Source organism: Rhodamnia argentea, chromosome 4 (assembly GCF_020921035.1).
Source record: "Rhodamnia argentea isolate NSW1041297 chromosome 4, ASM2092103v1, whole genome shotgun sequence".
NCBI lineage: Eukaryota > Viridiplantae > Streptophyta > Magnoliopsida > Myrtales > Myrtaceae > Rhodamnia > Rhodamnia argentea.
In genome coordinates, this window is record NC_063153.1 from 4574663 (window position 1) to 4586895 (window position 12233).

At 40.1% G+C, this 12233-nt stretch overlaps 1 protein-coding gene across 3 annotated transcripts; it reads right to left on the reverse strand.

The window, feature by feature from the left end:
* Positions 1 to 1795: 1795 nt before the first annotated feature.
* On the reverse strand, positions 1796 to 10763 carry LOC115750817 (replication protein A 32 kDa subunit B). 3 transcript variants are annotated; one of them, XM_048278402.1, is made up of 12 exons: positions 10515 to 10763; positions 9750 to 9860; positions 9553 to 9650; positions 9402 to 9443; positions 8914 to 9009; positions 8863 to 8883; positions 8662 to 8739; positions 7947 to 8025; positions 7728 to 7820; positions 7549 to 7616; positions 2267 to 2335; positions 1796 to 2096 (listed from the first exon to the last, which is right to left on the reverse strand). In XM_048278402.1, exons 1-12 carry the CDS (start codon positions 10626 to 10628, stop codon positions 2012 to 2014), a joined length of 954 nt encoding a protein of 317 aa, XP_048134359.1. In that variant the 5' UTR covers positions 10629 to 10763; the 3' UTR covers positions 1796 to 2011. The 3 variants fall into 3 exon arrangements, with proteins under 3 accessions (XP_048134359.1, XP_048134358.1, XP_030544243.1); XM_048278401.1 differs by having other exon boundaries at positions 8863 to 9009; XM_030688383.2 differs by lacking the exons at positions 8863 to 8883; positions 8914 to 9009 and having other exon boundaries at positions 10515 to 10758.
* Positions 10764 to 12233: the final 1470 nt, after the last annotated feature.

Consider the following 12233-nt stretch of genomic DNA (forward strand, 5'->3'; position numbering starts at 1 on the left):
ATTATAAAAAAACAATGTAAAATAATAAAAATAGAAATACCAAAGATTCCATACCCAGTATAGTCGCTCACACGAGCGGTCTCGAGACTAGTAAAGTATGCTGTATCTATGTAATGACTGGAGGATTATAATTCCCCCCTTTTCTTTCCTTTTTTTCTCTTCGTAGACAGACTTGGGATTTGCGAGCCGACCCAACTTGCTGCTTTGTTGAGTTTGATTTGGGCTTGGTTTGGTTGAAATTGACATAAATGGTTTATAAACTTCGGCCCAATTTCGAAATACCTAGAACGATAAACTTTTACAAATAATCTTTAGCATAGCAAAACCGGGTATGAGCAGGTCCTCTGGAGGTGGGAGGCGATATATGTTACTATTTGTGTGTCTTGAGTAGGGATGGCCGGTTCGACGGAACCGCCGGTTCCGGTTCGGGAACCGGCGGTTCCGGTTCCAAAAAAAGGTGGAACCGGAACCGGCCCTTGAAGAGCCGGTTCCGGTTCCGGGTTTGGAACCGCCGGTTCCGGACCGGTTCCGGTTCCGGTTCGGAACCGCCGGTTCCAAAGCCCAATTGCTCTTTTCACCCAACTTACTTCCTTTTTCTTTTTCTTTTTTTATAAAACCGAGTTGGAACCGGCCCGGAACCGCCGGTTCCGGGCCGGTTCCAACAATTTACAAACCGGAGGTTCCGGTTCCGGGTTGGAACCGTGGGCCCGGTCAACGGGCCCACGGGTCCATTTGGCCACCTCTAGTCTTGAGCAGGTGATTGCATAAGCCTACAACTCAAGTCCCTCTGTTCTCGCAAAATGAAGAGGTGCCGAGGTAAAAGGCCCAAACATACCTTGTCTTGTCGCTATGCACTCGTCCATAGGAGGCATGTTTTCCCCTATTTTTGGTTTCACAAAAAAAAAATATTTAAAAATATTTTTTTGAAAAAAATCGAACAAAAAATATTTATATTGTTCACGAGAATATTTAAACTTAAATTATTATTGATAATGAAAATATTTTTCATCAACTAATTATACCAAACGTTATAAACAATCATTTTTAGGAAGATACTTTTTCAAATTATTTATTGTTTTTGCAAACAAACAGAGCTTAAATTGAATCCAAAATCTAGGGAACTTGACAATCTACAGCCAAGTAAATCTACGGTTCCCAATTAGTGCAATTTGCATCATATCCCAAGTTTAAGAAGAAACATCGAAAAAGTTTGGTCAACCGCGAGCCGCTAAGTGAATTCGGACCGTGTGGACATGCAACGTTCGAGAACTCACCCCGATAGCACACTATCGCTAGTGCTTGATGCTGTTCCAGCTTGACTCCTAGGTTCCTAGCTAAAGTGGCGATGAACAACGAACGAGGTCACAAGGACCAATAACAGCAAACAATCGAGAAAATGGACATATTACCCCGATCGGAACGGAACAAGAGGGGAGCGGCGGAGACAAGTTCTTGCGTAAACTAAGCCTTAACGTCAACCTCAGCTCAGGAATCATATGACGATTCCGTCGATGTTGGAGGACTGAAAAAGACTAGCAGACTTGAACCTATAACAGAGGCCAAGGGATACAGCTCTTCGATACCACCATATGGAGTGTCAACCCTTGGTTTGCTCCATTGACTCGAGCCACTCAGGAAAATTTAAACTCATTTATAAGAACTTGCTGGTCATCAAGGTTTCACTGTAATTCGCAAAATGCGAACTTCAATTCAAGCTCTCCTATCACATTTGTGGCCTGTGGGTGCAAAATCACAATGTTTGGGGCATATAAGCATTTTGCCTAATCACAGGATGATACACAATCTATACGTCACTGCTGGAAGGTAGATATGCAAAATTTCAGCCCCGCTATGTACATGACAAAGATAAGTTGAACAACAAAAGGCTTTATTACAAGCTAAAGATGTAGGTCTTCTTTTACCCACTCTGCCAGGCATGCTAAAGAGTAGAGCAGGAGGAGACTGCTTCAGAATGTTACTCCTGAAAGCCATATAGGGGAAAACATGGACATCACGCATTGGTAGTAGATTTGTAGTGGTTGTCGTTAACTGTCGAGTAAACCAAACCTTCCTCTTCCAAATAGCGGATAGCTTCCCTGTCACAGCCCAAACAGAAGACTGAAGGCTCAAGACAGATTAGGGGTGAGACTGTAGGTTTGTACAGGTGTTGGGCCTATGCTCACTTGCTGGTGCGTGTGCGTGCGTGCGTGCATGTATGTGTGTGTGTGTGTGTGTGTGTGTGAGAGAGAGAGAGAGAGAGAGAGACCTGATCTTATCCACTGGAAGACCCAATTGCTGAGCAATATCATTGACGTGTACACCCCTATCCGATCTCCTGTGAGGTGGAGAAATCATGTCATTGAGGAGGCACCATGCATAATGGAAAAAAAACCTAGAAGCGCAGAGAAGCATCCACCTTAATAGGCAGATTAATTAGAGACATAAACATTGCATAAAAGAGTTGAGGCAAAACAAGATTAGTCCAGAAGAGAACTTGACATTTCTCCATAAAGTTCATTGCAAAATTTGATTCATTTTATATTGATCTTTATCTTCGTCTTCCCAATGTCATCTAGAAATTTGACACGACTTCCATGGGCTTCTGCAGTGAGCATATAGGAAATTAAGACCATATGCAAAACCGAAGCACACATTCCGTGCAATGCACTGGCACTCTTGTTAGCCCTTTTCCCCTTTCTAGCCAAGTTTTGACCTATTGTTAGATTCCAAGGATATGGAGAGAAGTTATCACTTTTACCACATATTAAGACCATTGATGTTTTTCATGTGGAAAAAGAAAGAGAATTGATCTTACATTTACCCATAACCACAGTGTTGTCCATTACAAGTTGGTTTTGTTTTCATTTTCATTAGCATCAGCATTGTATAATCTAAAGAATCACTTGAACCCCACAAATTTTGATATAATACTATTCCATAATAGATGCTGCATATTTTTGGCTGAACATGATATCTTCAACATGGAGACATGTATATGATGAATATTTCTGAATATAATCCATTGATGTGGAAATGAGTCCAAAATAACCAGCCCTATGAGGATTGAAATTCAAACAGGACTCGCAGCAAATCACAACTCAAGAAGAATACACTCCCAAAGCATCACATCTCCAAACCATCAAGCTGAAAAGAAGAATTGCATCACACAATTCAATACAAAGACTCACTAAAATTCAAAAAACTTCACTCACATGGTGTTCATTGCATTCTCGACAAGATCTCATTCAAAGACTCTACTAAGACCAACCCAAAGCTAAAATAGGAACACCTACTTAAAACACATTGTAAAAGTGGAAGCTTGGTAAAAACCTAATAGTGCTGAAATCTTAGTAGATAGAAGAATGTTAATCCTTTAAGCGGTTGTGGATTGCTCCAGTAGTCCATCTTCACCAAAATTAGGTAATAGCAGTAGTTTTTGGCCACAGCCACACATTTGATATTGTAGGGAAGTCGGCAAACATGTTATGCATGATGACTCTTGAGATCTCACAGAAGCAACAGAAGATTCTTACCCTTATTGGGTTGTGTTTGGAAATCTATAAGAAACAGATGAAGCTCTTTCATTCATTGCATTAAAGTTCAAATGGGAAGACGGAATCTTTTTGGCATGACATGTGGTGAAGTGAAGCGCCTCTTAGATGTCTTTTCCCTACTTCATTCTCTTTAAAGCAACAAACTAGAATGCCATGGCTTCTGACTGTCTTTGGGGGTGGCTCCACTCATTGGAATCCAGCTTTAATTAGGAATTTTTATTTGGGATCTTTCCTCAATTAACTCCCTTTTGGCTCTTCTTTTTTCATTCAAAATTGATGGGTCCAAGTATGACAACATGGTGTGGTACCCAGCAAATAGCAAGACATTCAGTGTCAACACATGTTATTCTATCCTGGGAAATTCTCCCCTCGTTCACTCCCTCCAGAGACATCTGGCTGCCCTAACTCCCTTGTAGAATCTCTCTTTTGTTGGATGGTAGCTTGGAACAAGGTTCTTACTATTGAGAATGTCAGGAACAGAATTTTATTCTCATGAATTGGTGTTGAATGTGTAAGCACTCGGCTGAATCTGTCGATTAACTCTTTCTTCGTTATGACTTTGCTCTTAAGGTTGGGGATATCCTTAGCTCATCTCAGGTGGCATGGTTATGCCATGGCATGAGCCCTATTAGGTATACTAGATTGAGTCCCTGTGCAATGCACCAGCACTCTTGTTTTATCCATGAGCCCTTTTCCCCTTTCTAGCCAAGTTTGACCTAGTGTTAGATTACAAGGATATGGGAAGAAGTTATCACTTTTACCACCTCTTAAGACCATTGATCTTTTTCATGTGAAGAAAGAAAGAGGACTGATCATACATTTAACTATATAACCAACGCGTTGTCCACTACAAGTTAATTTTGTTTTCATTTTCATTAGCATTGCATAATCTTAAGGATCACTTGGACCCACAAAATTTTGATATATTATATTCCATAATAGGTACTACATATATTTTGGCTGAACATGTTATTTTCAAAACAGAGACATGTATCACGGTCCGGCTAAATCCTCGATCGAGGATGGACCGTGGCACGATCAACCAGCCAAGCCATGATTCATTCAACAAACCAATGCATGGCCGAGTGTGTGGCTCAACCAGCATCGATCCCACTCGACCAAGCATCAGCCAAGACGGTCGAGCGGATGGATCAACGGACGCATCAGAACATAAGTCATTTCACGATGCAGTGGGCAAACAGAATGGATCCATGCACAATGCACGGAAAGTACAGCGTGACTCAGTGCATGATAAATCGCTCAATCAGGATGAATCTAAGGAATGATACAATGCTTGTTCAACATGAACCAGCGTACGATGACTCATGCAGCATGATATCGTGAATCACACAACGAACCACCCGATGAACGACCGAGCGAGCGAGAGGGCAGATGAAGAGTCACCAAGACCCCTTGCCTACCAAAGGCTTCCAGAACACCCTAGGGGCTGCCCACACCATCATTCAGCCATGGGGGAGTTGAAGAGACTCACTAAGGGACGAACCATGCAAGACAATGCCCAAGGATCCATGCAATGCAAGACAAATGAATAAGACGAATAGAAAAGCACGAAACTAGGTAGTCCAAGGGGCCAAACGAATCTGCCCTCTCTTGTATTATAAATAGGGGTGAACCGCACATTATAAATCGCCTTGTACTCATCATTCATCAAGAGAGCATCCATTCTCTCCCATGACTCAAACTCTCTTGGTTTCCTCTCTTCCCTCCACCAATCAAGTGCATTGTGAGCGACTGATCGATCCTCGGGCCAAGGATTGATTCGGGCAAACGTCACCCAAACATGCCCAAGTTGCTGCACAGTCGTGGTTCATACAACACCCCGTGACATATCGACGAACATATCTGAATATGACCCATTGGTGTGAAACTGAGTCCAAAATAGTCAGCCCATGAAATTCAAACAGGACTTGCAGCAAATCACAACTCAAGAAGAATACACCCCTGGAAGCATCACATCTCCAAACCATCAAGCTGAAGAGAAGAATAGCATCACCCAATTCAATAGAAAAACTTGCTGCAGTGGTCCATCTTCACCAAAATTAGGTAATAGCAGTAATTTTTGGCCACAACCACACACTTAATTTTGTAAGTCTAAAAGGGTTATGCATGATGAATCTTAAGATCGCAAGAAGCAACAGAAGATTCTTACCCTTATTGGGTTTCTGTTTGGAAATGTATAAGAAAGAGGTGAAGCTCTTTCATTCATTGCATTAAAGTCGACATTGGAAGACGGAATCTTTTTGGCATGAGATGGGGTGTAGTGAAGCGCCTCTTAGATTTCTTTTCCCTACTTCAATTTCTTTAAAGCAGCCAACTAGAATGCCATGGCTTCTAACTATGTCTTTGGGGCCGGTTCCATTCATTGGAATCCAGCTTTAATTAGGAATTTTTATTTGGGATCTTTCCTCAATTAACTCCCTTCTGGCTCTTCTTTTTTCAGCCTGAATTCACAGTTTTGAGTATGACAAGATGGTGTGGTACCCAGAAAATAGCAAGAGATTCGTGTTAACACGTGTTATTCTATCTTGGGGAATTCTCCCCTCATTCACTTCCCTCTAGAGAAATCTGGCTGCCCTATCTCCCTTGTAGAATCTCTCTCTTTTGTTGGACGGTAGCTTGGAACAAGGTTCTTACTATTGAGAATGTCAGGAACAGAATGTTATTCTCATGAATTGGTGTCGAATGTGTAAGCACTCGGCTGAATCTGTCGATCAACTCTTTCTTCAATATGACTTTGCTCTTAAGCTTGGGGATATCCTTAGCTCATCTTAGGTGGCATGGGTCATACCAAGACATGCCATTGAGCTCACTGGCATCGGAATGCTTAAAGAGGAGGCTCAAATTCTAAGAAGTCTTGGACTGCTGCACTACTTTGTCTTATGAGGTGCATTTGGAAGGAACACATCAAAAGTTATTGCGGGTTTAGAATCTTCAGTAGCTTCTAAGTCACTAAAAGTTAATGGTATACATAAAACTACAAATTAGATAACATAATTCCCCATACATGATTGACTAATGAAAACATCAGTGATCCCCCTTATCCTCCAAGTCTAACAGTTGGCCTCCGACAGTGCATCATTTTCATCATTCTTCTTCTGGTCAACCAATTTTTTACCATACCATCCATCTTTGTTTTTTTTTTTTTTTTCAATTCTTCTTTGCTCTCCTTATTTAAGTAGCCTTTTTAGAACTGGCCCAGTAAAAGGCAAATATGGTGTCCACATAAGTAAAACAAAAGGAGCAAGTGAAGCAAATGGATTAATACATGCGACTTTCCTACTCAAGCTAGACTATATACATCAATCTATCACAATCAACCATCTAGCACTATTTTTAGTAGGATCTTTGACTAAGCCAGTCAATAAAGGTTGAATTTCCAAAAAAGTTGAAAACCAAGTGATTAGTGAGTAACTTTTGAGCATGAAATTCAGCTCTGCTTCCGTGATGTTTTCAATGCTCTTTCATGGTAGAAGTACATATGCAGCAACAAAGATCCAACCCCTTTCTTGCCATGAGTCCTTCCTTCAACAATTGATTTTTGGTGCTAGTCCCACACATTGTCATTCTACTTTCATTTACTGCACATATTCCCTATTCAAATTTGGGATATAGAACAAGCTTTTTGAAGCATTATGATGCACTGTATCTTCCAATCTAGCCATCTAGGTTAAAGGATAAATTTTGGATGGGAAGCTCATACAACAACAATATTGACAGCAGATGCACTTCAACAAAGATCAGACAGAGTTATGAGTAAAAAACCTCATTCCTAAAGACCCCATCGTGGAATATATGGATTCTCTAACCAAATCAAAACCCCTACTGTGATTTCTTTTTCACAGAATCATCAACAAAAGAGTTGTATAAAAATTGAGGTAGAAAAGAAAGAAATTAGGAAGCAAGACTATAGTTTACAGAGAAGAAAGAAAGGGGGGCGGGAGACAAGTGACCAAGGTGACAACCAGTGACTCACAGGTTTTCAGGCCGATTAAAGCAATCCATAACCAATTGGACATTCTGACTGAATCCATCGAGGGTATGCTGGCCAGGTAAATGGACAAGAAATAAACATTGAAGACATGATTACAATGTAAAACTCAAGCGCAATTTAATCTGATAATTAGATTAAGTAATTACTATGGTGGTTCATGCCTGATTTGGTGGGGGTGCTGGATGTGGCTTCATGGAGTTGCTCATAATTGGATTTGTCATCTGAGGCTGCACACTGGCACCAACCTGAGGTTTCTGCAAGCAGAATTACAAAGTGACAATAACAGAAAAAATGAGTAACACGCGAGAACAATCCTTGTATTCATAATTCACATTGTACATATAGTCATTGTATGCTCCTTTTATTTTAAGAAGAAATACCTGTAGCCTGGTGTTATATACATGCACATAGACACACTCAATAAAGTGACTTGCAATCTCATTATAATCAGTCACAGGCCTGAAGAAAGAAAGAAAAAGTCAAATCAGAACTCTACCATGTATCTAAGGCAGACAATCAGCAGTATTGAAACATGCCAACATATTGATTATATTGATTTTGAAGTTTCGAGCATATCTGATCATGTCCACACCTAGTTCGAGAGGTCATTATTACAACTTTACATAGATGGAGCAAGAGGCCTATCGTATGAATCTCTAGCCCCGTAGTTACCTCCCAATATAAAGTCAAGTCCAAGCTTTAGAGTTTAGACTAATGCCCAATGTCAGCTGAGAAAAATTAGCAGAGCTAGTTAATTACATGTACATGTATTAATAGACAAATTGGCAGCTTTGTATGTTGAGTAACAATTATCAGGTATCTAATGAGAGAGAAAGACAAATGTGAAGACCATAAAATTTGAATATCATATAATGGCCTTTCGATATCCTGATTAAACAAGAAATTAGGAAAAAAATAATTCCAATAGCTTTGTTAAATAACAACGGACTTACTAATAACAGGAAAAATTAACAGACCATATCATTTGCTACAAATGGATATTTGAGTTATAGATGAAACGCAGGATTATGCAATCTGCGTGCATGCGAGAGAGAGAGAGAGAGAGAGAGAGAGAGAGAGAGAGATCATCAATACCTAATAGAGAAAGCATTGAGCTGTCTTTTGCCTTGAAAGCTCTTCAAGTGTCCGTGAACCCGGACATACATCCCATCCCTGTTTTACAGGTAAAGCCGCCAAGGAAAGAAAGGTCAAACAAATGGTACAATTGTGACAAACACTTATCAATACATCACAGAAAATTTGGCAACATCTTAAAGTTCAGTATGTTGCAATTTAAGGATAATTTTGCAGCAGAATCTGCCATGACCATTTCTACAGGAACCAATCGTGCATGCAATATGAAATTGGCTTCCAAAGAGAAAGCAGAGAAGTAAAGTAAGCAGCCTCACTGATAGACTCGCTCTGTAAAACACTCCAGTATATCTGCGAATGAGAATCATCCAATCAAAATCTAAGATAAGGGAAGACAATATTTCCTGGGTGCCAGTTGAAAGAAAGCCTCATCCTTCATAAATAAGTAGTGGCATGCTTGTACTTTGCACACACGTCTCGCAAAATTCAAGAACTCAGAACAGCAAAAAATAACTGCAATGTACAATTTTGAAAAGCCTGATACATTATCTGTTTCTGTTTTATGCAAACGGTATACATGCATGCAGGTATGTATCGATTGATCTAATAGACCACCACCTACAATGAGATTGTAGCTATTGCAATTGCCAAAGTGAGAAAATCAAGGGACAGGGGAAAAATATAACAAACACGATATGCTTAGCATCTATTTAAGAGTAACAATACATCACAAGAAATCTTACAGGATTCCTTCCATCTCATTGGTATCTAAAGGTTCATTGATCCTGCAAAAAATGAACATGAAAATAAGAACTAGAGGATTAGCATTAATTAACATCAACGCCCAAATGGAAGTCATACTATAGAATAGGGGGAAAAATTGTTTATTGTCACCATCTATTACAGTCAATCCGCCCTGTCCCGTCGTCAAGGGAAAAAGTAACATCAGTAACTCTTTCAGCTTTATTGTAGACGATACCCAACAGAGTCACCTAATCAAGGCTCAAAAACAAGAAATCGTCTAAACGGTTTTCTTAGGAAAAAAGGAAATAGAGAGGGAAAAAGCAGAAAACACAGCAAGTGTTGCCTACATTAGTCACGTCAACACCATCAATAAGGACATTGATTTTTTCGTCATGTGATACCAAGGCATTGTTTATCTGCTTCACTGTCACAGGAAGCAAAGACTGGGTGTCACGACTCTGCAGAACAAAACACGAGTCTCAAACTTCCTGCTTAAAATATTTTGTACATGCAAACACAACTTAATATTGAAACATACATGTTAGAGATAATCAGAACTTCCTCAAAACTCAGCATCCAAACACTTGGGTAATGGGAATACAAACTTGCCCAACAAATAAACTAGATTCCACCCACAACTGGAGGCACACAGAGATGAGTCACTAGAAAGAATAGTGAAGTACAAAGTTAAATGATCCCCGGCCATATCTATTAACTACCAACCCTCGTAATACAAGAGATTCCTCTGTGTGCTGTTCCACAAGGGTAAATTCTTAGTTCCAAACAGAAAATTATGAACGTTTGCGGTTGGCAATATAATTGCACTCGCAATCAACCGCTTGACGAAACAATAGCATCAGATTTCGGTTCTTCAAAACCCTATTCCATCCGTACCCCGGCTTATAAGGCGGCAATTCGCGAGTCTGACAGCTCAACCTCGAGGAATTGAATCAGAAAGAGCTCGGCAAACAGTCGTTCCCCCCAAATGCCTAATCGTGCTACAATCTCTCGCCAAACCAGAACACAGCCGCTCGAGCCAGACAATCTGCTGACGAGCTCAAGCGTACAGAAGAAGCGTGACAAAAAAGAACCAAGCGTGCGGTGCTACTTACTTTGGCAGGAGAGACGGAAGAGGGATCGGCGAACTGCGTAGTGGACTGAGAGGGCATGAAACCACCGCCGGAGAAAGCGGCGGCGCCGTCGAATTGGCTTCCGAACATGGCCATCGTCTCTGGATGCTACGCCTTCCAAGCCCTAGGGGATCGATTACGGGAGCGAGCTTCAGCGACTGAGGTTCGATTTGACAATCTGTTTCCCTCTTTTCCATTTAAAAGGTCGTGATTTTCCCGCCAGCTTAGTCATTTCCCACGTTTTCTTTGTTGTACTCCAGCAAAAGAAATGCCAAAAAAGAAGGGAAAATTCCAAATTAGTGCATAAGATGCTTTTATTGTTTTAAATAAGGATCAAAAGTGAATCTTATTTTAAATAAGGGTTTAAACTACTATTTTCGTTTTAAAAAAGAGCCTAAACCAAAGGTATTGTTATCATTACATATTCTGAATTTTTTTGTTTTTTTTTTTTTTTTTTTTTTTTTGCCATGTTCGGTCACTAGCGAGGGCTCCCCTCGCCTAGTCGGTCGTCGGCCACGCCTAGGCGAGGCGAGCCCTTGCCGGCTGATGGCCTCCCGGGAGAGGCCGACCTTGCCTGCGGCCAGCAAGGACACCCTCCTGTGGCCGTTCCCTTAAAAGAAAAAAAAACAAAACAAAAGAAAAAATATTCAAAATATGTAATGACAAAAATGCCCTTGATTTAGGACTTTCTTTGAAACAAAGAAAGCACTTCATGTCCTTATTTAAGGCAATATTCACTTCATGTCCTCATTTTAGAAAATGAAGATACTTCGGGTCTCTATTTGAAATTTTCCCCAAAGACAATTGTCTCTTTGTGGCCAAATACCCTAAACACCCCCCAAACTTATACATCTATTTCAAATCGGTAAACTTTTTCAATCAAGTCCCTTCGACTCCAAATCTATAAAATTGGACTTGTTATCGGAGTCGGCAAGAGTCTGACGAGAAAAAATAAAAAATAAAAATTTGCTCATGTTAATCATCAGGCTTAGGATTAAAATCTCGGGGACGACATAAGCAAGTACACCTCGAGCTGTGAGGGACTTTCCAACAAGAACATTGCTCTCCACTTTTCCATACCAAAACTCCTCCAACTACGACGAGTAAATCATATGGATTTGGACACAGAGGGACCTGATTGCAAAATCTTCGGAAGGTCGAGGATTTGAGTAGAAGAGCTAAAAGTTTAAGAGCTTGATCGGAAGTGCGCCAATTCAAAGATCAAAAATAAAATTTTACCGAACAGCTATACTAACCGTAATATTTCAGATAATAAATTATTACATTGACGGTGGATGTATCGCCATTCAAACATGTCCCTACGATTTTCGCGGTATTTCTGTATAATTGTCAATAATAAAAAAAAAAAGAATTTCATGGAAATTGTTTTTAAGAAAAAACGGTTAGTTTTCATTTGTTTAATCTAAACAAAGTGATCTCTTTCTTGCTAGAAGAGTTAGTCGTTTTCTCCCTATCTAAGCTAGTTGTTTTCGGTACATAGAAAACGCTTTCCGGAAATCAATTAGTTTTTCCTCATCTAAATATCGGAAAAGTCCAAAAACGGTTTTCCATCAAACAAACAGGCTATTAGGTTCATTACTATCGGTCGAATTCCAAGATAGGTTGGATGACAAATGAAGCATAAACAAAAGGCATTAGTCTGTTTTAAGACTTCGTTTATTTTGTGGAAAAATGAATAAT